At 48.4% G+C, this 25,051-nt stretch overlaps 10 protein-coding genes across 10 annotated transcripts; 4 read left to right on the forward strand and 6 right to left on the reverse strand.

Annotated features, from left to right (window-relative positions):
* Positions 1 to 1,637: 1,637 nt before the first annotated feature.
* On the reverse strand, positions 1,638 to 2,909 carry BROUX77_001649 (uncharacterized protein; the record flags this gene model as incomplete). Its single annotated transcript, XM_073746102.1, has 1 exon — positions 1,638 to 2,909. The coding sequence occupies one exon, from the start codon at positions 2,907 to 2,909 to the stop codon at positions 1,638 to 1,640; it is 1,272 nt and encodes a 423-aa protein (XP_073606731.1).
* Positions 2,910 to 4,079: 1,170 nt separating this feature from the next.
* On the reverse strand, positions 4,080 to 7,002 carry BROUX77_001650 (uncharacterized protein; the record flags this gene model as incomplete). The annotated part of the gene is made up of 2 exons (XM_073746103.1): positions 4,080 to 4,118; positions 4,186 to 7,002. The coding sequence occupies 2 exons, from the start codon at positions 7,000 to 7,002 to the stop codon at positions 4,080 to 4,082; spliced, it is 2,856 nt and encodes a 951-aa protein (XP_073606732.1).
* A 1,211-nt stretch (positions 7,003 to 8,213) lies between these two features.
* Positions 8,214 to 9,829, forward strand: BROUX77_001651 (uncharacterized protein; the record flags this gene model as incomplete). The annotated part of the gene is made up of 2 exons (XM_073746104.1): positions 8,214 to 8,743; positions 8,842 to 9,829. The coding sequence occupies 2 exons, from the start codon at positions 8,214 to 8,216 to the stop codon at positions 9,827 to 9,829; spliced, it is 1,518 nt and encodes a 505-aa protein (XP_073606733.1).
* A 367-nt stretch (positions 9,830 to 10,196) lies between these two features.
* On the reverse strand, positions 10,197 to 11,040 carry BROUX77_001652 (uncharacterized protein; the record flags this gene model as incomplete). Its single annotated transcript, XM_073746105.1, has 2 exons — positions 10,197 to 10,911; positions 10,976 to 11,040. The coding sequence occupies 2 exons, from the start codon at positions 11,038 to 11,040 to the stop codon at positions 10,197 to 10,199; spliced, it is 780 nt and encodes a 259-aa protein (XP_073606734.1).
* A 609-nt stretch (positions 11,041 to 11,649) lies between these two features.
* On the forward strand, positions 11,650 to 12,418 carry BROUX77_001653 (uncharacterized protein; the record flags this gene model as incomplete). The annotated part of the gene is made up of 3 exons (XM_073746106.1): positions 11,650 to 11,652; positions 12,011 to 12,073; positions 12,236 to 12,418. 3 exons carry the CDS (start codon positions 11,650 to 11,652, stop codon positions 12,416 to 12,418), a joined length of 249 nt encoding a protein of 82 aa, XP_073606735.1.
* Positions 12,419 to 14,111: 1,693 nt separating this feature from the next.
* On the forward strand, positions 14,112 to 14,888 carry BROUX77_001654 (uncharacterized protein; the record flags this gene model as incomplete). Its single annotated transcript, XM_073746107.1, has 1 exon — positions 14,112 to 14,888. One exon carries the CDS (start codon positions 14,112 to 14,114, stop codon positions 14,886 to 14,888), a length of 777 nt encoding a protein of 258 aa, XP_073606736.1.
* A 464-nt stretch (positions 14,889 to 15,352) lies between these two features.
* BROUX77_001655 (uncharacterized protein) lies at positions 15,353 to 17,056 on the reverse strand (the record flags this gene model as incomplete). Its single annotated transcript, XM_073746108.1, has 2 exons — positions 15,353 to 16,682; positions 16,797 to 17,056. The coding sequence occupies 2 exons, from the start codon at positions 17,054 to 17,056 to the stop codon at positions 15,353 to 15,355; spliced, it is 1,590 nt and encodes a 529-aa protein (XP_073606737.1).
* Positions 17,057 to 20,608: 3,552 nt separating this feature from the next.
* Positions 20,609 to 20,872, forward strand: BROUX77_001656 (uncharacterized protein; the record flags this gene model as incomplete). The annotated part of the gene is made up of 1 exon (XM_073746109.1): positions 20,609 to 20,872. The coding sequence occupies one exon, from the start codon at positions 20,609 to 20,611 to the stop codon at positions 20,870 to 20,872; it is 264 nt and encodes an 87-aa protein (XP_073606738.1).
* A 460-nt stretch (positions 20,873 to 21,332) lies between these two features.
* Positions 21,333 to 22,956, reverse strand: BROUX77_001657 (uncharacterized protein; the record flags this gene model as incomplete). Its single annotated transcript, XM_073746110.1, has 4 exons — positions 21,333 to 21,782; positions 21,882 to 22,561; positions 22,711 to 22,826; positions 22,889 to 22,956. 4 exons carry the CDS (start codon positions 22,954 to 22,956, stop codon positions 21,333 to 21,335), a joined length of 1,314 nt encoding a protein of 437 aa, XP_073606739.1.
* A 433-nt stretch (positions 22,957 to 23,389) lies between these two features.
* BROUX77_001658 (uncharacterized protein) lies at positions 23,390 to 24,991 on the reverse strand (the record flags this gene model as incomplete). Its single annotated transcript, XM_073746111.1, has 5 exons — positions 23,390 to 23,499; positions 23,561 to 24,576; positions 24,665 to 24,674; positions 24,776 to 24,851; positions 24,920 to 24,991. 5 exons carry the CDS (start codon positions 24,989 to 24,991, stop codon positions 23,390 to 23,392), a joined length of 1,284 nt encoding a protein of 427 aa, XP_073606740.1.
* Between the last annotated feature and the right edge of the window lie 60 nt (positions 24,992 to 25,051).

Consider the following 25,051-nt stretch of genomic DNA (forward strand, 5'->3'; position numbering starts at 1 on the left):
TATAGAGCTAGAGCTGCAACCACGATGGAGGAAATAGACGAAGACATGATAGATTAGGAATGAGGTTGTTGGACAAAGACAATAAGGCGAAGTTGAAAAGATAATGAGGTAGTAAGGTATGGTAGAACGATTTTTTAATGGCACGAGGCAGTCGTTATTAATACTCCATTGAAGATAGGCGTTGTCTCGGTTGGTGGAGTTGATACGGCCTCGGAAGCATATCTCAATCATGAATCTTCATGTAACCGGCGTGACGGTTAGTGGGCTGGAATAGAGAAATAGAAACCTTCTTAAGTCTATCCTTGGTCATTTGTAAGTGTGTTTACTACCACTGACAAGGATACAAATGCGTAGTAGATATCTGTATTTCAAACGGAGATTGACGGGATTTACGGCTAAACCCCGTGGATGGAGTTCGCCGGATCACCAAACGATAATAGCTGTTGAAAATGGAAGGGAAACATAGAGACGCCTAGGCGCTGTCGGCGTTTATTACAAGGACATATTGGTATGTGCAGCCCACACACATGGGCTGTCTCCACTGCTAACGTCGCCCACAAAGCCAAAGCCTGTCGGGGCTGTGTTTTCTATTGGCACTCAGTTAGTCTTGTTGGTGGATGCAATACAGTGACTTTTCCCCGGCTCTTTCGCCTTCCAGTCATGTGTATCTGTATCTACACCCAATAGCCAATAACAAAACAGCTCTTGTAACGATATATCACAACTCCAATTGTCCCCCAGACCTTTCCGCATATATTAGCGGTACGTTAAACGCGGAATTATTGAAGCTTTGATGATCAGCAAAGTCAAAGAACGTCTGCCCATGATGCAGATAGAGAGACTACAAGGCCCGAAAGACGGGGGCAGGGCTACTATGGTTACTACACACGGGTTGAATTTCCGAATTTCTTCGCTGACGTAAAATCTAGGTTTCCAGGCACACATCCATGCTGTGCAAGTGCCTGATGGTCACGATAGTTATTTCTGGGCCAAATTAATAGCAACTGGGCGTGCACGACTCGAGCGTAGTCGCATCTACGTAACACAATGTGCACGAGAAGAACGAATAAAGAAAAAGAAATCCGGTGTCAAAATATTCAACAAAGCACGACCGCTCACCGCGACCAACTACCGAAGGAACAACAAAAGGTTAGTTACACGTGGGTAGTTATCGTTGTTCCTACATTTGGGCTGGGTCTACAAGAAAAATAAGAAGGGAAATCGGTCTGCCAAGGTAGAGATCATTTTTGGGTGACAAGGATATTCCGCTTCCGGCAAGTCTTTTGTTCTATAAAAAGAAACGTCAGCCGCCAACTCACGGATTGTGGGGTTGATTAATTTAACAGCAAAAATCTGATAGATGACTAACTAGAAAAGGAAAAGGGATGACCTTCTAGAATCATGGGTATTTACCTTCTTGTACTTTGAGAATGGGTTATATCGTGGGGTTAGGGTCCTGCCTCCTTTGGCCTAAGCCCCTTTATTGGAGTGAAATGACTTATTGTATCAAGAGATTAAATTGGAAGAACCTCAACAATGGTTATATGGGTTTACATTTTCACCTAACCAAACAAGAGAATATCTAGTTATGTCCCCAAAAACTTAGTTCACTATCCTCATAGACTTTTTCCTCATCTCTAGAAATTAACCCCTAGTCTTCTCAGCTTCTTTTTCGCCCAGCCGATCTTGGCATCGGCCGGATTAAAGACGACAAAGGAAGACTTGAAAGCAGGTGTACCCAAAACATTGAAGCCAAGGTCATTGGAAGGTTGTAATGCGCCAAAGCAAAGACCTTCGTCCCCATGCATGGGAGAAAAGATGAGGTATGCCCCAGGAATAGAGATTTCAACACCACCAACGTCAAAGACGAAGTTGGGCATTTGGCTGTTGCAAGGGAAGACAAACCCGTTGTACTTGGTTTTGTACACAGCATCGGGGACCTGGTTGTAGTATGGGACGATGTACTGCATGGGTAGCAGCACCAACGCACTCGTTGTGTCGGCAATTGCATACACCACATCATCTGTAGTATGCGTGATAAAATCGCTGGAAAGTCCCCCGATCGTGAAGTTCCAATAGTTCTGGTCCTTGAGCACATCAGCGTACCCAATTTCACCTTCATGGACATGACTGTCAATATATCCGAATTCGACAACTCCAATACCGCGATGTACAATATCAATCGTAAAGACCTTCTCGTCGAGCTCTTCAGCTATGTTGTCGAACATATTCGGTTGAGGCTTGGGCTTTATGGGACTTCCAGAGCTGAAGCCCATGCCCATGACACCAGATACACCCTTGAGGTTCCTGAAAAGGTAGGCGTCATTTGCTACCTGAACAGCCTGGCTTCTCGAAGTAATGGAATCCATGCTGGTATAAAAGGAGACAAAGTCCCGGTAGACGTCGCCGGATGCTTGTTTTCCGTTCAAATGTTTGATTTCCCATGAGTACCCTTTCATTCTTTCCGCCGAGAGTGAACGCTCAGGGTTATATGATGGCTGTAAATCCGGATTGGCAGCTTGACTGGAGAGTACCCAGACGCCAGAAGAGGTCGTGTCCAGTACAAGGTCAAATTTCTTCTTCGGCAAGCCAATGTTTACCTGGACGACAAACACGTTCTTTATATTGTCCCATGTAGTCAGATGGAAGGAATCGCGCTTCTCATGCTGAGATAGGGTAGTTTCTAGGTCCTTGGGGATTGGACGATCGAACTTTCTGTAGATACTGGCGAGTGCTTCTAGGCCATCTGCATCGGATCCTTCCGAAGATACATACTTGACAGGAGACAAATTGTCAAGTGTCGATCGGGCGCCAATGGAGTCTGGATCAGTTCCGATGGCAGTATCCCAGGAGCTAGAAGAAGGAAAGGCGATTGAAACTTGAGAAATAGCTAACGTTGCAACCGTCATTGAGTAAATTGAGGGCGACATTGTAAAGCCAGGAGGGATATTTGAACAGTATTGAACGGAGGTGGAATATAAAGCTGATATTGGCAGAAAAGAATGAGACCAACGAAGGTGAGAAGGGGCATGTCATTAAATAGTCCGAGAGACAGGACAAAGAATTGTTTATATACACTTGAGCCACCATGAATGTTGGCTGCCGCCTACAGGCCGGTTTATCGAACGACAAAAAGCTTATGTTGGCATTTAAATACTAGGAACATGTAGTTGGATGGCCAGTTCAATATGTGGCCCGTGATACGAGATCAAAAACAAGCGCGTCTGTCTATAGAGAGACAAAACAGCAAGCCTCAAGCACGGGCCAAACTCAAATATGAGCAAGAAATGGAGGCTAGTGTGTTTATTATGTTCGTAGCGCATATTTCCCGTTGCCAATTACAACTTGGTAGTTAAAGAAAACTATATTCTTTGCATCGCGGCAACTGCAGTCAGATATCTTATCTGATCTTCCAAAACTAAACCACTTTGTGCAACGACGCGAGGCGCATCCACCTGCGAGCTTTTGTCTTATCTCATCCGCGCGTCTACCAGTCGCGATGATTTGAAAGCTAAGCGCTACCATAGCACGAAGCCAATCATGCCGGAGTGGCCATCGTCCGAGGGAACAAGCACCCTGCTGCCGACAGGGATGCACTCGTCCTATTTTAACGACGATATTTTTCCTGGTCCGTGCATCATCACAGTTTTAGGCAAATAAAGACACGGATTACCAACCAACCAACCACACTTGTCAAATGACCAAATGGAAAAGGAACATCTTGCGAACCCAGCACTCGGATGAAGCAAGGTCCAACCAAGGTGCTACTTGTATGCATAGAATCTCTCGCGCATTACCAAAGTCTCCCTTTAGCCTCCGTGTGCTTCATTCCATACAAGATCAACCATATGCATTCTTTAGTCATACCAAAACTTCGGCTGAAAACCCTTCACGTAGTACATCTGCTAGCCTATACCTTCGCTCTGAATCGGTCAACTACATCAAAAAAATATATACTTCATGAATCATTCCAATGTTCAGCAACAGACTAACCAACTACTAGTTGCAAGTAACTAACTAGAACTAACTAATGACATAGTTATGCAACTCGTATTTTGGTGCCACAATTACTACGCGAATCAAGCCCTCCATGTATTGTCAATTTGTTTTTTCGTGACCTGGATTTGAAAGAATAAATGTCAGTCCAATTCCACACACTTCAAAGGCACTCATTTCATTACTTACCAGAGGCTTCAATACAATCACGCCAGCAAACAGCGCCAGGCATGTGCCAACAAGAGACACCCGATCGAACCCTCTTCCAAGAACATCAAACTGCATTGATGGTGACAGGCGCGTCGAGAAAATGTCTATGCCATATGACACTATCAAACTTGTACTCTCCATGTTGGTCGGGATAGACAGTATTCCTGTAATGCCAATGACATCACGCACGTGGCTGAGGGTAGCCTTGGGGTCTAACTCAATATTCGCCATGTAGCGGAGAAGCGACTCAGCCTCGAACTCGTCCTTGGTCGGCTCCCGGCCAACAGGGCGCCGGGGGTCAAACATTTCACGCGGAAGGCCAAAAACTGAGTGCAAGTCAGGTGAATATGCCAAGATCTGGCGGCGTGTGATTCCCTGCCGCGTCTGGCTAACAGCGAGGGCAGTGATGGGCACGGAAACGACGAAGGCCTGAGAAATAGCATGTGGGATTCCAGACGTGTTCGGGACCTCGAAGGGTGAAAGAGCGGACGCCTCATCAGATGTTCCGAGGGGGCCTCTGTCGTTGGTCTTATTAGACTCATAGAAATCAGTCATCACAATATGTACACCATTGAGAGACCTGCCGGTTCCATCGTGAACAACGTAGTTTGCGAAGAAAGTGCACGCCATCCAGTTTTCTGACAGAACGCAATCAAAATCCTTGTTAACATCAACGCCCTTGTGCGTGGATGAAAATAGAACCTGTCCCGAGATAGTATCAACAAGGGAGTTGATTAAAATGGACTCCTCGGCATTAGCCAGTGTAAGAAGAACAGTGTTCTGATTCAGATACTTGTAAAGCACTGAACGGTCACCAAGCACTCTACCAATCGATGCAACAGGATCATGTGCATCGCGGTGAGATACTTTGGTAATGGCAAACCCAGTGGGAGGAATGAACGACCATGTGACGTAGGAGGAGCCATTGTCTGTGTACTTCACACCCTTGATATCGTTGTCAGAACCACGGACAACAAACGTCTCATTTAGAACCTTGTAAAGTGTCACATCGGGGAGGAATCCGTTCTCGAGAACAGGCAGAACCCATGAGGCCTCACTGCCTTGGACAAAGATGCTGCTCTGAACACTTCCAGACTGGGTAATAGTTTTAATGTCAATAACTGAGCCGTCAATTGTGTTGAGAGTGAACAGGGCACCAGAGGCATCCACAACAGTAATGGTATGACTGTTGTCATCTGCGTAAAGACCAATAACTTCCCACGATTTAACGGGGTTGTGCGGCGTCACTTGGCGTGACCAGATAACTCGGCCTCTCGAGCCAGTATCTAGTGCATACATGCGACCACGGCTGGTGGCAACAACCAGAATTTTGTGGAATCCAAAAGTATCGCGGGTTCCAGGAGCAGTGGCTTGCTTGCCATAAATTGCGTTGATAAGCTTGTCGGGGAGACTCTGCAAATAACCAGGAAGATGTTGCAAGTCTTGAATGTGGCGAGTCATGCGGTGCATATAGGCGGCGACAGGGTTGGTATGCGCTTCTTGATCAAGAACTTTGGCAATGTTCTCATCTTCAGGAATATTAGCAAAGACAGCTGAAACGGTAGAACTCAACCCCTCGACTCTCGACCAAGTCTCAAGACCATCGCTAACCAGTGCCCAGTCCTGGTTAGAAGAGACTACTGCAGAGCTAAAACTGAAGCCCGAAGAAGTCTTCAGCACTTCAGAGATAGAAGCGACAATCACCTTCTTATCTTTGACAACCAAGGGCCACTCGGAGACGGCAGAGGGATTTTCGGGGCTGAACAGAGCCACACTTTGGGCTGTAGCTCTCATAAAGTACGTCTGGCCCTCAACTGTTGCAGCAGAAAAGACACTTTGGCCAGTAGAACTAGGTAGATCATAAGCCTTGGTAGCAGAGGAGCCGCTGATAGCATATACCCGGGCGCCATTTTCGGTTTTGGAATCGATCAAGATGTAAGTCTTCGTACCAGAAGACGGAGAGCCGTAAATCTCTACCCCGGAAGCTCCTGCAGGCAACTCAATTTCCGCCTTTGAGCTACTTCCCAGAGTGTTGACATAGATGGTATTTTCCCCTTGTCTCCAAACCAAAACAGGCTGGGTTAGGCTTCCACCAACAAACAAAATCTGAGATTCCTGATCAGACTTCGACGAAAGTGTAATTTCGGGAGCAGCCGTGGTCGAGATAATGTCAATCGGGCCGATGGTAAGTCCTGAATTGGAAGTTCTAATCACGAAAAGCTGATTGTCACTCACAGCGAGCTTCTCGGCGTTGAACCCGTGGGCCAGTTCTGTGCTCCACACAAGTGAGCCATCAAGGGAGTTCAACCGCGATACCACAACCGAAGTCTGATCTTGGGACAATGTGAAAACGTCCTTGCGACCATCAATGGGCGTATTTGCGATAGCAACGTCGATAACATTGGCGCCGGTCTCGCGGCTCCAGATATTCCGACCGTAAAAGGCATTCCAAGCCTGCACCTTGGATCCATAGGCAGAAACAATCCACGTCTCGTCCTCCGAAGACCTTAATAGGCCATTTCTCTCGGGGCCATCTTGTGCAAGATATTGTCTCCAAAGTATGGAGCCATCGGAAGGTAGCAAAGCGCCAAGCACGCCAACATCACTGACGGTGTACAGCAAGCTTCGGTTTGCCTCGGCTGTGGGCTTATGGAAGAAGGTCGAGTCGGGTTTTGGGAGACCAACAAGGTTGTAATGGAAATCAATGTTGCCAACCTCGTCAACAAAAATGCCACTGGTAGTTTGAGGCAGCGTGGCCAACGCCAACAGAGGACCGTAGAGAAAGGGTATACGCATCGTGGTCTATTCCAATGGAGAGGCTGTCGAGTTGAGCTAAGCCTTGGGTGGGGGCGATCAAATTGAATAGATCAGGCGCCTTCGCGAGGCTCTGAAGATAACGTTGAGCAAATAGAACCTTCGGGGCGATGAGGTGGTTCTATAGCATGTGAACAAACACCTGAGAAGCTTCGCATTCTGGCCATTCCTGTGCGATAGTCGATTAGGAGCTTACCTGGCGGGGCCCCTGTTAGAGGGAGAGTGTGGCATCGTTATGTGGCGTTGTTTTTAGTGGCGTTGAATTTCATATGCATTTATGGTGATGTCGTAGTATATATTGAAATATTGTTATTTTTATTTCGTTTAACGTCGTGGTGGGCACGTGAGTGCCCTAACCTTAGTGGATTGTTGGACGTTATTGAAATAGCGAAGTAGTTATTACCATTATGTGCATATTAGTGTCATGTGGTAATATGCGCATAGTATATATTGAGGGTTAAGTTCTACATGGCGTTGCTCTGATCTCCAATTTCCCTATCCCATGTGGCGCAAGGCTCCACATGGGAGTATAGTTGTTCCGACAGCGCCCCACATAGCGGGGCGGTTACCCTTTCGGGCAGAATATACTATGACAATTGGTGCATCTGAGTGTATACTGCACTAGGGTTAAAACATAACCCCTGTACTATGGCAAAGCTGCGTGGGGTAGGGATGTAATTAGGGTGGCTGGGTCTCAAACTACGAAAACTCGGGCTCACGAACGACGCGTTCCAGATTTGGCCTCTTATCTAATCTAAAATCTTAGGCGCAGGGGCTTTATTGAAGTTCCATTAAACTCCTGGTTGAAGCACATGTACGCTTTGGTTCTCGGTTAGCGCATGCATGCAAGCCCTCATTGGGCCTGTGAGAGTCCAGCAAAAAAACGCCCCCCATGACGATATTCTGACGCCAACGCGTCCTATAGTGATTGGGAACTGCCAATGGAGGGGGGCTGATTATAAGAATCCGGAGGCTGGCCTCTCTGAAATTTTGGTTCAACCTGCCCATTTACACCTCATCATATTTTTTCCCCCCCACTGATACCGCGTATTGTCGAACTGCTCGACTGGTGCAACGTTTCTTATTAAATACATAGTTATTGACCCGAGAGCTAAATCCACGCAACTCTCCTTGACTGGTACCACGCGGACAGACGGAGATCTTAGACAGTAACAACGAACACATCAATCCTCATGTCTGACGAACCGACACTCCCGCCACTGCCGGCTACCAACAGTGCGTTTACTCAGACGCCAATCTCCAATCCCCGCAAGCGTGCTTTACAGCGCTCCGAATGCCATCCGCCCAGCTTCGCTACTTCCAGCGATCCCGCCATCTTCTCCAGCGATGATGAACCGTCATTGGAAAACTACGAGCCATCTAGCGAGCGCCGAAAAAGACGCCTTGTTGGCTCTTGGTACGAGCACAATGTAGCTGCGCCATCATCATCAGACTCTATCTTTGGCGAGGACCTGCCATACCAGCCCATGCGGCCCGTGGCCCGCCGCATCTTCACCAAGAACTTTGACAGTGGAGTTTTTCTTGGAAGCGACGGTATGACTACAGATGATGACTCGCATGCGATGCCGCCGCCGCCGCTACCATCTGCACGCTTACGCAGACTGACAGTAGGCATGGGGCGTCAGTTCTCCGAGGAAGAGCTTCAGGCGCGGCGTATCATTGAGACGTGTGTTGAGAAGAGCGATGAGAAGATTGATTTATCGTAAGTTGAAATCGGATTTCCCCATACCACCTGTTCCCATGGAAAGGACGCGCGCGGGCTCAGATGCAGGTCTAACCTCTCATGTCTCGCATATGCAGGCACCTTTTTCTGGAATCCCTCGACAACGACTCCTTAGCACCGCTTGACACCTTGACCTACATTCCTACTGTTGTCGATGGCGCTCCATTTGAACCCCGCGAACCCCAAATCAAACTTTTCCTTTCCAACAACCGGCTGCGGAGTTTGCCTGGGGCAATTATCGACATTGAAAACATTACGTATTTGAGCTTGCGCGCAAACAAGCTTACAGAGCTACCGGCTAGTATTGGCAAAATGAAAAACCTGGAGACCTTCAATATTGCCTTCAACAATCTACGCTACCTCCCAAAGTCCCTTCTAAAGCTTCTTGGCCCGGGCGGAAAACTAAAGGATTTACTTTTCCACTCAAATCCGTTTCTCCAGCCTAATACTCTCTTCACCCGCCGACTACTTGAAGTGGACCAATCAATAGAGAAGTGTGTGGGTATGACTGCTTTTTATCTAGACCGGTCTGCAACCCAGTTTCTATCGACTTCTGGTCACATTTGTTCACAGACAACAATTCCGCTCCTTTCTGATGTTCACACGATCCCATGCAATGGTGAGGAGCTTGACGCCGCAACGCCATTTTCCCCCGGCCCTGGCAGCAATATTGCAAGTCTAGTTGAGCTCGTGCTGCGTCAGTGCTACAGCAGCTCACATCTCCGTGATCTGCCAAAGTATGTAGAGGGCCAGGAGTTCCAGAAGATCCGTAGGCTTCTAGATTCAACGCAAAAGTCTCACGATCGGCGCGGAAACACTTGCTCCTGCTGCGACAAGCGGTTCGTCAAGCCTGCCACGCAGTGGATTGAATGGTGGGCGATCGCAGGACGGAACCGGGTTGTCAGTGGTACTTCCCAGGGAGGACATGTGGAGGCCAAGGCCGCAGTTTCGACTATTGATGAGAGCGGAAGCATTGCTGTCCCATTCTTGGCCGAAGGCTGCACCTGGCGATGCAAACCCAAGTTCATTCCTCAGGGCACTTCTCTAGGGGTCCAGTGTGACTGATTCGCTTCTTTTCTCTTTATGTATATATCTATTTTGTATAGTTAGTTAGCTATTTCTTTTCGAGCTGTTACGTCATGGGTTTAGGTAGGCCGAGCGGCCGTTGTTGTTCTGGTACATGTACATATATATATTATCCAGCTTTCTTTTTCATAAGCAGGTATTCTTGTGCTTGGTTTCATTTCAATTCGAGTACCTTATTGATTAACACATGGTAAATGCTATCTTCAAAAATTTCCTTCATGATGTATTGTTTGGATAACTGAAGCACTATGTCGAATGTCAAAATGCCAAACTGCATCTCGAATCCCACTGTAACATATTGCGATCTTCATTCCAATATAGCTCGTGATAATGTTGCTAAATTCCTCTAATCCCAGTTGTCATCACTATCACTATCACCACCCTTTTTGATGTTTGATGTTCTGATAGTCTTTCCAAAAACTCTGTCTTCTTCCGCCTCCTCGGCATCTCTGCGTCGCTTTATCACGCGCATATCGGTGTCTGCGACAGCACCAGTTTCCACAAGCAGGTTGTCAATAAACATCATGTTTACTCTGCGACCGCCAACTGTTGCAAGGGTCACAACCTGCTTGGCAATGTCGCCATTTTTGTAAACCAGAATAGTCGGGCAGTTTACCTCGGGGTAGTTTTCAATGGCTTTTGCAGCTTGCATCTCGCAAAACTTAACGTCGGCATACTCAGAGGCAGCCTGACGCCACAGGTCGCTCAACACACGAGACTCAACATTAGAGCCGGTCGATGACGTGAGGTTGACGAACACTGGGTCCTTGGATGATGCCTCGGTAACCTCCTTGGAGTATTCTGGCTTTGAAATCGGGTAAACAGTGCCATGGGCAGACTTCTTTTGAAGAGCGGTAAGCTCTTGCATGCGCTTTTGCCGGTATATCTCAATAAACTCGTCATCTTCTTCTTCCTCAAGTTCGTCAAGCTCGTCGAGCTCCTTGCCCTCTAAACGGTTCTCGTGGGCAAGCTTTCGTGCTTCCAATATAGCTTCCTCAATCATCGGCGTGGGGCTGGGCGGCTTCTCGGGAATGATCTTGTGTTGTCTCAGAATGTCGTTCCTAGATCCGGCGGCTGCAGTTAGTATGTGTTTCAGATTTAATCTTAAATGGTAAATTGCCTTACCATTCCGTATCGGCGTCCGGATCGTCGATCGGGACAGCTATCCGCTGGTCCATCGGAGCTGCCATTTTGTGATACTTTGACCTGCAAATATAGTGACGTTTGGCAAACAAGGTTATATATATGGTTGAGAGGGGCGCAAGACAGATATCACGTCGCGCCAAAAGAAGAATATATCTTCAGAGTAGAGTCAAGCGAGCTACAGCTTCTAGACTCCAGGCTGCTGCCACATTTCATGCACAGCTGCCCCTCCATCTGGGTCGCGTAGCACATGCGCGAAGCTCCGCATTTCCGTTAAAATGCAGACATGTGAAGGCCGTGTTCCTGGTTTGCGTCATTGTTCTGAATGCCGATTACCCGATATTGTACCGATAGTATCCACCATGTCTGGCTCCCAACATAGAAAAAAAAAACGTTTCACGTGACTGGAGCCCTACCTCGCCACAAGAGTAGGCTAAATGTGGCTGAAGTCGTGGGGCTAGGCTGCAAAAGGGAAAGGATGAATTGCCCTCTCCACAGTTTTACGCTGACAATTCTCTGCAAATCCCACTGCCGTGTGCCCTCCGAAATCTGATTCCAGTGGCAGCGAAGAAGTCATATCCACCTCTTACGACTCCGTCAATTCCCCTTCCCTTCTATCCAAATCGTCAGTTAACCGCTCGACAAAAAAAGACAAGATGGTAAGCGCAGCACATACTTGACGACACTTTACGTTACCGTACTGTCCTCCACGACAGCATATCCAGCGTTTCGCCCTGAAGCTTCTGTTGTGTCGCTTCCACACGAGATCTACACACTTCGATATCGTCAATTATCCGGCGATTATTGCCTTGGTGCGACAAGTCATCCATTATTTTCGACAACTACACGACGGTAGATACGACGATTGTCACCCAAAACTTCCAGTTATTATGGAAAATACCGACTCGACCGCCTGAAATGAATGTGGAACTCGACTTCAAACGCTGTTGATATGCTGTCGAATGAGGGGCATCCGATTTTTTTCTATCCTTGCTATGTTACTAACATATGAGATAGGTTCTCGCTGTTGATCTCCTCAACCCCTCGGCTGCCTCTGAGGCCAAGAAGCACAAGCTCAAGGTACGACAATCTCCACCCAACCCAACCCGATAAACTCGCCGTTGAGACCACTCACAACTGACCGCAACACTTGACTTGTGATGTGGAAAACGTGTTTTTGGCCTCTCGGGATAGTTATATCGTGGCAAGACAGAACGAGATATTAACGACTCATGTACGTAGACCCTTGTGCCTGCCCCCCGCTCGTTCTTCATGGACGTGAAGTGCCCCGGCTGCTTCACCATCACCACTGTCTTCTCGCACGCCCAGACTGTTGTCATCTGCCAGGGATGCACCACTGTTCTGTGCCAGCCTACCGGTGGTAAGGCCAGATTAACCGAGGGCTGCTCTTTCCGCAGAAAGTAAACGTCTCAGCTGGTAGTTTCAATAGAACCAACAAAAAAAATGGAATGATCGGCTTGGGCTCATGTTTTCTTTCTACATAATCAATCTCCCTTTGTTTTTTTCTGGATCTTCAAGTTGACCTATTACGTGGACCTTGGATATGATGCTTCTCTAATCATTTCTCCATGAGACTGACCCTTTATACGAACACTCACGACATGACGACGGCCAAACCCCGATTGAATACCAACAATACCAGAAACTGACTTGCTATACGTGGAAATTGAGCCAGTAGCTTTGCCAGTCGATTTTCTGACTGGAAGGCACGTTTCTTCTGGTAGTAAGCTTCGGGGATTCTATGTTTGGCTTACAACTGGTGACTTCCATTTCTCGATCGTCCGCCTTGGTCTTTTTTTCTTCATGCTTCTAAATGATGGGGAGATATGCCCAGCTCGGACATGGAAAGCTTCTCGATGTCGTCTGAACTCATCAGTTTGCGCAAGTACACAAGCATAGTAAATGTGTTGACAAGCTCTCGGATTGCCGATTCTATATTATATTTACGGGGGAAAAATGGAAAAGTTTTCAGCAAACCGCATTCATATGCTTCATCATGCTGTGACTTTTCTACGTGAGTGTGTTATTACCGAGTGTTGAGTTGGAGGCTGATGTTGTCTTCAGACACTTGTGTGCAACGCAAAGTTGTATACCCTAGCAAACCCTAAGGATGCAGTTTATCCACATCCTTGACAAAAAACAACCTGGTTATTGTAGCTTACTCCAGGTCAGATTGAGAAACATTACCAAGGGCCACGGTTCATATCTTTTGCAATCTAGCTTCAAGCAGCACCGCTTTGCATGTTGACTCGACGATGGAGTAGCAACAACACCGATTTATGCTGTCAAACTACATGTTTCGCGTGGTTGTATGTCCTACAAGCTAGTCTGATTGGCTGTGACAAGAAACACCCCACTCAGACCTATTGACGCGTTCGAGGGGGTTGTCCCCCCAAAACCCCGCCGCCAGATGTATGTAAATATAAATATTTCTTTGGTGTGTGTGTTTGTATTTACAAAAAGTCACCGGTTGTTTTGGTTCAGGTGTGCCCCGCTTTTTTCGTGTTCTTGTTCTTGTTCTGGGGCTGATATCACCCTCACGCGGGCGTTTCGCAGCAGTTTTATTTTCCTCCATCTTTCCTTAAAACACTCACCCTTTTTTTTTTTTTTTTTTTCCCCTCGATCTTTCTTCCTCGCCCCTAAGACATCACAACCACCCACTGCGTCACTACACACGTAACTACTGCCTTTCCAAAGATCAAAAGACAGAAAAAAACCCCTTCTTTCTATCCCTTGCTTGTGGCTTAGAGAAGCACAAGGCACAGAGCACGCGGTATTCCATGGGCTTGAGCGTTTCCAAGCTATTGCGGTTCCCATTTCCCCCTGACAGGACTGCCACAAGCAGGCTGCCACTTCAACTCTTCAAGCTGTTCTTTTGTCTCAAACTGCGCCTTTTTAAACTACAGTAATTGGTTGTACTCTACAAGCCAGCCAGCCACTCTTGCTATATTTCGACCTTGCGTTGTTACACAGACAGTACGTGGTATAACGTCCGCTTTACCGATCGGACGATTTTTCCTTTGGTTCACATCTATTGTTTCTGCGTACGCGATAACTGCGACATCCAAAAACCACTTGTTCGCTTTCTTCTTCTACCATGTCCCAACCAAGAACAAAGCGCCAGTTTGTCAGCGCTGCCAAGGACCCCTCACAGCGTGACATCACCTCCTTTTTCCCGTCTGCCGGCCGTCTTCAGTCAACTGCCCCAGCCGTGTCCTCGCATGAAGCCCGCGGAACTGGCTCAGGTATTGGCCCTAAACTACCAGACTCTGTCCAGGCATCGCTGCTCAACGTCGGCATGCGGGTGCGCAAGTCTGTTCCAGAAGGCTACAAGACCATCGATGGTGCCTATAAGCCGTGGGCGCAGCGGACCTGCACTAGCGCAACGCCATCTTCACAAACTCTTAGCCACAGCAACAGCACTGTTCATTCAGGTGCCACTTACATGGCGCAGCCGGCAAATATTGGTTTATTACCATACTGTGGCGTAAACAAGATCGGTGATCTGTCGACCCAACCCATGTCATTTGACAGCAGGAAGCCCGACACGGCGGACGAGCTGCCTGGTCTTTCATGCTCTCAGCAAACAATTGAAAATTATGACTCAGAGAATGAAGAGCCCCACAGCAACAACGACAACAACAGCCAGAATAACATCAAGAAGCGTGGTTTCAATTCAGACGATGCCGATGATTCTGCTGCTTTTGACCTCCCGATGGCATACAATGGCAACGGTGTCTCGTCTCGCGGTTCGGCTGTCCACATGGTCTATCCAGATAGGGTAATGGCTATCCCGCGGAAGACTCGTCAACAGCCCGTCGTTGTGCAAGATTTTGATGAAGCGCCGTTTTTAGACTTTGATGTCATGAGCTAGATGGCTATATCACTGAGACGTACACAAACTGCATAGGCGTTTAATAATCCCGATCGGGTTGTTAGTTGTTCCGAGCCGAGGGGTCCTTTGAAGGTTTGTCTATTCTCTTTTCTATTCCCTGCTATTTTTCTCCGGAGCCTGTTTTTCTTGTTTCCGTTATTGTTGTCCTGGCATTCCCATAATTGACCCGGATAACAGAGACGGTGGTTAGAGAGAGCTTTTTTTTCTTGTTGTCTTCCTTTGCTTTTGTTTTCATTTTCATTTTCATTTTCTTGCGTCTTGGCGCATGAGGCCAAATTACCAAGAGAAACGATTCCCAAGTCTGAGCTTTGGATTTTCTTGATTAAATAGTATCGATTATATTTTTCGTCCGCAAATTCTTTTACATGACGCGAAGATCCGAGTAAAACGAAATGTGGGAAAACGGTGGGGTGTCTTGTGATGTGTAGCGAATGACAAGGCTTCTAAAGGCTTGGAAATGGAGAACGGAATTCGAGTAAATCGCGTTGACCGTAAACCTCGCCTGCAACAGTCAATATCATGTTCAACGTATGACGCATGTTCACGCGTCCACGGTGTTCGGATTGGGCTGCCAAAGCCTCGGCCACTTCGCCAAGGTCACTTGTTGTTTCTGCTGGAACCACAGCAGGATCTGTGGTTTCAGGCTCTTGAACCTGAGTATGCCCGGAATTGGAAAGCTGGGCGAGAAGACGGGTTTTTGCCCTTTCTAGGTCTTTTGCATAGGTTATTGGGTTCATATGCTTCGTGTCCCGAGTTTCTTCATCGGACATAACCATGGCTTGGTCCTCAAAACGATCTTCGTTCCGTGCGGGGTTAGGAGTCGGGCTTCGTGTATCCGTAGATTCGGTTACCTCGTTTATCAGTTCTTTACCGGTATTGATTTTGATAGTGGCTCCTGTGGCGGGAAGATTGGCTGCACAAGCATTCGGTTGGATTAGGGAGTCGTCGCCATCATTGACTTCCATTTCCACAAGAACATTTGAGTCTGTATCCGACTCACCAGTAACATCATGTAGACTGAGATTAGCGCCTCCATTTACGAGCTCATCGCGCAGCGCCCCCATCTCGGCAAGGCTCTTGGTCATTAGGACAGCGCGGCGACCCAAGTCTCGGATCCAGGCAATTTCCGTGTGCTGCATCTCGCCAGGGTCGGGTAGGCGAGCCAGGAGAGCCCAAAGCCAGCGTGCAGTACGCTCGCGCACCTCATGACCGAGGCGTAAGAACTTGCCGCCCATTAGTACGCGCAGGACGCGTAAGACTCCTGCCTTTTCCATTGCAGCCAGCTGCACGGGCTGCGGGTCCGAATCTAGAAGTCGTTTATTCCAAATAACAAAGGTTGGGCTGCGGGCGCCAAACGTTCCAACGAAGTAACCTTGAGTTTTAGGCAGATCATCCACAAGATGTTTGGGCGGTGGGCTGTGGAGGATGGCGCGGAGGACATGAAATCGCTCGATGATGCTCGAGTAGTAAGCGTCGGCGAGAACTTGCTTGGGATCAATTTCTGTATTCGGATCTTCAGGCGAGGCAGCCTGAGGAATAGCAGTATATGCGCCGTCTTTGTAGTAGCCCTTGTCTTCATAATCACGACTACTATCATCATTTCCAATGTCATCATGATAATAGTACTCAATGTCAAGGTTGCTGTTACGGCGGTCATCATCGTAATGCTCGGGTTCACACCCATTCTTCTGCCTTGCAAAGTCGGCAGGCAACTCGGGGCCCATCTTGACCTTAGGGGCGACTAAAAGGTGGGGAATACCATTGGCTTGATGTCTGTCAACTCACAAGATCAGTCCTTTATCCTATAACATGCGTGCGGTGGCTTTGGGGAAGCTGTTTAACAGAGTGACGGTGAATGGCAACCCAGAACGGAAATAGATTACTTACCGCACAGAATTGAGGTACGCCATTGCGGCTGAGTCATCTTCGAAATTGAGGTCATCATCCTTTGGCACACTGGTTTGTGTACCCTGACCAGTGAAAAAGTACTTTTGACCAAAGGTTGAGTCGATGAAGGCATTCTGATGCTGTCTGGGCTTCGCACTGCCGGTGCCACTCTTCCGGGGCCGTTTAGAGGCGGAACATGTGGACTTTGCTGAGTCAGGGACCGCGCACTCTGTCTCGTCGTGAGGTCTTTTTGCGGCCATATCAAACTGGAGTGGAGTGGAGTGGTTCAGTGGCCGGTGGCCGGTGGCCGAGAGTTTTAAGGTCTTGAGAGTATTAAGAAGAGGGGGGGTGTTGGCTAGTGTTTTCGGGGAGAAGGATTGTTAATATAGGACGGTGACGGTGATGGGCAGGGTTGAAAGAGGCGTAAACAAGGCTGAATAGATGGAGCGTGAACATAGATGGCTGGTGGTTTCTGCGGGCGGTGAAGCGAACGCCACCACGCACACTGGTAATGCTTGTGTGCATAACTAATCATAGGGGAAGGAAAAAAAAAAAGGGGATGATTCGCGTAGTCACGTGAGCATTTTTGGCAACGACGTCCCAGAGACTTCAAGTTTAATGATCCTCGCTGTGACACGGTTCAAACATAAGCCAAGACCTTTTATGCATGAGGTAACGACCTGGATTGTTATACCAGGGGATGGGGCTGGTGACAGGCAAGTAAAAGCTAAGGGAGGTTGAATGGTTATAGTTCTCTGGGACATGCCTGGCCTCTCACTGTTGGTTTGTGACATGCCCACGCCCACGCCCCATTGTACTCGGCGTGTAGCTGGGGCGGTGGGATTTGCGTGTGAGCCTCATAAGTATTTATCTAGGCAGGCCATTCTACACTGGCACGGACTGTGTGAGCCAACCAGAACGGCATTATTTGACAACATTTGGCTTGAACACCAGTGTAGACTGTCACGGCAACAGCGAACCCGAGGAAAACGAGAACCGGGGCCTGTGAAAAGCCCGCGCTGGGTCTGGGTCTGAAGTTTGGAGTCTGCAACTGCGGCTGCGATTGTCTTTGCACGGAAAACGACTAGAAGGATGCGAAGAGCCAAAAATGAGACGCACACACAACAAGGAAAGATGGGCGGGGAAAAGGAAGCACATAGAGATATGGTATAGCAGTAGAAAAAAAGGAGCACTAGCACCACTACAAGGAGGGGTGTTGGAGACTTGGTCTCCCCGGACTCACAGGGACAGATAAAAAGCAAAAAATCAGCCTAAATGCTTGAAAGTAGCCGAATAGCGTGACCAAAAATATTAACACTAGTATTTAGATTTGCAACAAAGGGTTAGTTATCTGCTTCTAGTGTACTTGTAACCAGGTGTAGATAGTTATGTATGTACTTGTAATTAGCTCGTAGTGGCTTAGAGCCCATGAGTGGATTTGGGACGTGTGGTTGATTATGTAATGAAGGGGGGTTTGACAGCTCGAAACCCCTGAAATCCACCCCTTACTAGATTTACTGACTTCAATGACAAGAGATCGAATCAAAGGAGACCCCCCCTTCTGTTCATCACCGGTTGCAAGTGATGCTGGGACCTTGGATAGATGTAAGTTCCAAATTCCGGACTGCCACTGAACAATTCATATGCCCTGCCAAGCCTCAGCATGTGCCGAACAGGGTCTAAAAATAAACATGTCTCCTGCTATGGTATAGTGTGGAACCTGTTCATGCAACCTGCTGACAAGCTGTGAGCTATGAATTTGCCATCCCCTCCCCGTTAGCCCTGGTCTAGACGCCATCGTCATTGTACATGCATACATGATATGTAACTAGATATTCACCAGCACATCTTTTGCCCCCCCTCATCCCTCATCTCTGGGTAGGGTCTCTGATAGGGTCTACAATGCCGACTCGTTTGCCGACTTCCACCTGGACCCTCAGCCAACGGGCGACAGCCCCCATTCAAGTCTATAGTACGACTTACTATAAAGCTAAACATCGTCAATACAGGATAGCCAAAGTCCGGATAGCACACGGCAAGTGGGCTGTCTCGACAGCGAGAACCCTTTAGCTTGTGGGCTAAGGTGATGGAGAGGAGAAAGCGACGTGAGCACAACCAATTCAATTGATCGCAGGGTCACTGAGACGCCAGCAGTCGATATGCTCCCAACACAGACGCGCTACATGCGGTTTGACAAGGTTGTACTTATCTCCTGGCACTGAGCCTTGCCCAGAAGCCTGGCCAAACACTAGTATTGGAACTAAGGCCAAGACTATAGAGATGGTAGTACTATAGACGGACGGACGCCAGTCAGTATGAAAATCTTTCAACAAGCTCAATGAACAAGACAGGCATAACCCGACCTGAGCTAGCTCTAGGCCTAGCTAACAAACTACCAGCGCAGCGCCCTACTGCATAGATGGAGGCCCGAGTTCTAAGTTGACACTGGCGGAGACACAAGTGCACACAGGGACAATCCGTGTGTTAATTTGCAGTAGTGTTAACTATGCATAGATCGAGTTACTTGTACAAGATTGTGTATGTACATTTACATATGTATCTATGTACATAGCCGTTTCTTGCATTATTGTATCACAGGCAAATGCTGCCGCCAATTCTCGTCCCACCGGGTTCCGGCTCGGGACCCACATTGATCTCCACAACCAATCACTCAGCACAGCCAAGCCGCAAATACACCAAAAGACGAGAGAAACGACGTAAACGAGAACAAGAGACGAGAGGAGACTTGCGAGAGAAAAGAAAAAAATTAGGACGATACGCCACATTAACATGGACAATAACACTCACTGCCCAATACGAATGGAAACGAAGCCCCACGCCCAAGACTCCATTGGCACAGGGCTCCGCCGCTCCGCCGCTCTGCTGCTCACTTTTGTCTCGCTCTTAGTCTTCATCTTTCATCTTGCGTCCTTCGCCCTTCGCCCTTCACTTTCCACCGGCCATCCTTCCTGGATTTGCTTGCACCCACTCCCGCCTGTCTTCCACTACCCACAGGGCTCGCTCTTGGTAGTTCTAACCAGGTGTGCGCAGTGGGGATCTCGCGAGCGGTATTAAGCCACCCACCTAAAAAAGAAAAATAGAAATTAAAACCCGAGAGACATAGTCTGGCTGGCGGGGTGTAGGTTTGCAGTGTTAGGTCGAGCACGCCACCCGTGCTCGAGTATCGAGGCCACGGCATGGGATGTTTGGCTTGTTTGGGTCTCGCCTTCTCTTCCTCCGCCCACTCCCCCATTGTCTACCACCGACATTAGGTATCCGGTATCTTGGCCCTGTCTGCCCTACTGTGCGGCTCTTGCAACACTTAGACGCTTCCTGGGGTGTCTACCAGCACACTCTGCGCTTATTGTTGGCGATGATGATGTAGGCCATAGCTTTCTGCACTCTGGAGGTTTATCTCTCCGACCAAACACTACTATCGTACAACTCGCTCTCGCTTACACGGACGTCGAGGAAGCTGCGGGTGAAACATACTTAAACGCGGCGGAGGTCTCGTGCCATGGAAGTTGGCCGGTCTCTGTCATTTTTGGACACTATCACCGCTTTCTTCTTATCAGATTCACCCGACTTCACCTCACTTCACTTCACCCGACAGGCCAGAGAACCGATACATTTGTGGCAGGCCATACACTCCCAGAGACGCCCCATCTCTCACATACAAAAACCATCCGTCTACTTTGGACACCACCTGCCAATTGCTCTTAATAAATTGGCCCCCGCCACCTATTGCCAGCAGCCTGACCACTCACCAACTCCTCTTCCCCCGCCCACTTCCTTCCCCTCACCCAGTCACCATGGCCACCAACCCTTCCAGCTCTGCTCGCATAGAACCAGAGTGCTGCGACCAGCTCCTCCAGGAACTTTCCACTGTTACAGAGAGCGAGCGCACCCGAAGTGATGGCCCCACCTCGTCTACAGCACCAGGCACTGTTTCTTCGGCACAAGGGGCCAGTAGTCAGGCCTCCTCATCGGCAAACATGAACCAGCCCTTCATTGGCGACATTATAAACGGTGCCATGGGAGACATCCTGGGTTCGTCCTCGGGAACCTCTTCTTGAAACATTGGCCACAGCGAATGAGAAACGAGAACAAAGAAAGCCAGCATACACACACGCACATTCACATTCATATTCACATATATACACACATACACACACACATACACACACACACACATATATATATATATATATATATATATATATACGCACGCACGCACACATACACACACGGATACAAAAAAAAATCAAACAGCTGAATCGCACAGACTGGAGACCCTTTCAAGGCAAACAGGAAAGACTATCTCCAATCCGTCTTTCAGCCGTCTACAGCTCCTTACTCTTAGCGCGAGAGACATCAGAGTTCCTAGTTACATCTGTTTCGAACGTCTCTTTTTTATTGCCACTTCAACAGCCAGTTTCCGCGTGGCCTAAACACCCTGGTCTGTTGCTTTAATCTCCGCGCCAGAGAAACACACTACTACTGTCAATTTTCCAACGTCCTTGGCAACACACGATTCTACTTTCGTGGTATCGATTCTGAGTTTTTCACATGCTCGTCAACCTCTTGCAATTTCAACCGATTCCACTGGCGGTAGTCTGCAAGAATTCTTTCAATGGTTTGTGTCTCGTTCACCGTGTCTGGTTCAGCGCAAGAGGGATTGATATAGTGAGGCTCGAAATCGGCATCAACAGCCCAGTGCTCATCTTCTGCATCCGTTACGTCACCGGAGAGGACTGGGAGATCACCAAGGTCGGGGTTCTTGTAATCAGGCGTTCGAGAAACTTCGTACAGCCATTCAATGACGTAGTCCTTGACTCGGGTCAAGGAGCATTCGTTGTAGTAGATTTCGCCGCTGGAATACACTGGACAGCCCATCAAACTGTTAATAGCGGGGTTGCGAATACCCGCAGACCCTAGGAGAGGAGTGTTGATGGGAGCCTGATGAACTATCCAGGTGCGGCATCTCTATGATAAGACAGATGTGAGCATGAGCATGTTTTTATGGTTTTTTTAGCGGGTGTAACTTCATGGTGATGATTTACAGTAGTTAACTAATAAACTTACATTTGCAAGAAAGGCTTTCAACTCTGGAATTTTGACAGATTCTCCATAAAAAGCGCCACCCATGAACGCACACGCATTGAGCCGGTGTTTATGTACGGTCCAGACTGACTCGTTGTTCAGGTGTTCCAAAAAGCCATCTACCGCATCGCCGACGGCAATGACATCAATCAATGCATCGTGGGCTACTAAGGACGGAAGGGCAGTATCTATAAGATACCGGAGATGCTTTTTCCATGTTTCCAGCTGCGGAACGGTATTAAGCTCTTCGTCATGCTCACGGCCGACATAGGCAGCACTTGTGAGCGGGACACCACAGAACTCGGTAGAACTCAGAGCCTTTTTACCTTCTGGCCACCACCAATTTTCACCGAGATTAGCAACAATGATGCCCGGCGGATGGGGATCATTAGGATCGCTGTTTTGGTTAGCAAGGCCCTGTACTAAGGACACTAAAGAGCCTTCGTTGATGCCGCCACGGCCGCCAACAATGCGAAATGAAAGAACACCGAGATTCTGGAGACTCTCGCCCAGGAAGAGCACAACTCGCTGGCGTTGCGAAATGTGTCGGGAAACCAAGATTTGGACATGCGGCTGTTGAAAGGTTTTCACAGTTAGAGGAAGTCGGATGGTTTCAAGACTTTCTTTGTGAAGACGATTGATAATAATCGATCTCAAAGCTCCTGCGCCAAAAGAACCGCGCGGTAAGGTGTGTTAGTGACAACAGGCTGACAGGGGCCCAATGGTGTATGTGAGGCCGTGGCTGGAAGCACAGATGATTGAGACATGTTGCTGTCACAGAGAAAAGGGGTATTAAGATTGGGAAGGATACCGTGAAAATGGAAGCGTTGCCTTTGATTGACGCGATCGCTCTTGCTTAAGGAAAACTTGAAATAGTTGTTGGGATTGTCACGCGAGCGGACCTCATCGGCGTCGTTTATAAAATAGCTAAGGCAGAGGTCAGCCAGGGTCCATATTTCAGTTGTGTCCGTTCCTTGAAGAAAACCCACCCAATATCCTGGAGTTTGTCAGAAAAAACCAAGTCTTGGGGCAGACCTTCCCAGGCACGGCGGAACATGATGCTGAATCTCCGGGGTAGGTGGCAGGTGGACGTAGCTTTTTGACAGGGTCAGCTATGGCGGCTCACGCTTGGGAATACAGGAGAGACAGGGAACTGGAAAAAGGGTTTTTGGGGCGACGGACCGACTAGGGGAATATGTATGTGCTTTTGGGTCACGTTGGCCAGGTTACAGGATGAAAACAAATGCGCAAGGCGCAAACACTAATCATTCCTTTCTTGGTGTTTTGTGTAAATGGGCAATTGCAACGGTAGATTTTATGGTAGCACGGACAAGCGAAAATGAGTAACTACGTTTGTACACGCATAACCAACCAAGTTATATTGTTACTAATATCCACAACCAACACTCAAAACCTGAGACAAACATTCTGTAGTTAACTAGTTATAGAAGTTCTCTCACGCTGTCTCCCCGCACTCTCCCCACACAGCATCACTGGCCATATCTCCGGTTGACAAATCGGTTGATTGAGCTACCAAGCGTCAATCTACTCATGTCTAAGCCAGCCAGAGCGTCCGCCATTGCCGAAGTAGACACGGAATCTGAATGGTGTGATTGTTAGTAGACACTCAGATGGGTGTAGGATAGGGAGGTGGGACGCACTTGAAAACGACTCACCGTCAAGATCGCTGAAGCTGCTACCTATGTCGCTGCTTTTGGAGCTGACTTTGCTATTCTTGGGAGAGTGATGTGTATCTTTTTTGGCCTTCTTGATATCAGTGCGGATTGTGGTTCCTCCTTCGTTGCTGGGCCCCGGCATGCGTGTGATGAAGGAGCTGTTGTTGGATGAGTCGGAAGTTTGCGATATCTGGTAGCGGTGCTTTTGGTGGTGCTTCGAAAGTGCCGTGTTTGTCCTGCTCACCCGGCAACCCGATGTTTCTCCGCGCAGAGTAGATGTCATAGTTTGGCTGTGGGCAGGGCTAGTCTCAGAGGACTGCTCAATGCGAAAAGCAGGCTCACTGTCTTCTTCATCGGCGTAGTGCATGGCTCTGTCACCGCCGTAGAGAGGGGGTCGGCGGAAGATGCGTGACTGGGCGGGACTTGATGACGCATTAGATGAGTCGTCGTGGTCGTTGTCGTGGTCATAGTCGGCGTCGTCACCATTGCCACCATCGTCATGGGCTTTATCATTGTTGTTCATGGCATTTCTGTTGTCGTTGTCTCGATAGGCATTGTTGGTGTTGTCATAGCGATAGTCGTTACTAGGATAACCCAGCCCCTTGTCTCCACCATCTTTCAAATCACTATAGCGCTGCCGTAGCTCCAGACGGTCGAATGGCGAGTGCGTCTCCGCTGGATCTGGTCGCAGAGACGGGTAGACGGTAGGGGCAACATTGCGCAAAGATGGCGGGCGATTTGTAAGGCTTGCGGCGCCAGAGCCTGGAAATGGAGGGGTAGCAGGAATATCACGCACGTAGGACGGGATATTGGTGGATGAGCGATCCCGAGAGTTGGGTTCAATAGTCGGTGTGGCAGTAGCAGCGGCAGTCACATGCGGTGAGCTTTTCAGTGCATTTGTGGCGCGGCGCACTTCGGCCTTCAAGTGGGATGCGTGACGCTCATTAAGATAGTTGACTTGACGAAGAAGAAATTCGGCGGTGACATTAAACTGGACAGCTCTGGAGAAAAAGATTAGCAAGGAAGATGGACATGAACATGGAGCAACAACGTTGGAGTTTGGCTGCTTTTGTATATGCGTAGACTCACAGCTCATTCCCTATATGATGTCATGAATGTGGGTCAGCTAGCCATGTATAACAAAACGGTCAAGGAGCTTTACGAAGAGGCAGCCGAACTGAGGCTTATGCTCACACTTACAGCCCACGTCAGCCTTTCCCCCCTTGGCGGTGAGGATATTCCACAATGCATCGTCCTTTGCAGAGTCCCATTCATACTGGTCACAAGCTGTTAGCAAACAGTGCGATGCTTCACGTCCGAGCCAATAAGGTGAAAAGGACCTACTGGCGGCGGGTCTACAAAGTCGGCGCGTGGTCGGGGCACCCGTATGAAGACGAGATAGTTGTTTGCGGACATTGTTCGGGGGCGGGGGCGGGGGGGGGGATTTGTTCGGATTGAATTAGTAGGAGGAAAGTT

The sequence above is a fragment of the Berkeleyomyces rouxiae genome (assembly GCF_048999995.1).
Source record: "Berkeleyomyces rouxiae strain 22BRR77 chromosome Unknown BrBRR77_ptg000002l, whole genome shotgun sequence".
NCBI classification, from domain to species: domain Eukaryota; kingdom Fungi; phylum Ascomycota; class Sordariomycetes; order Microascales; family Ceratocystidaceae; genus Berkeleyomyces; species Berkeleyomyces rouxiae.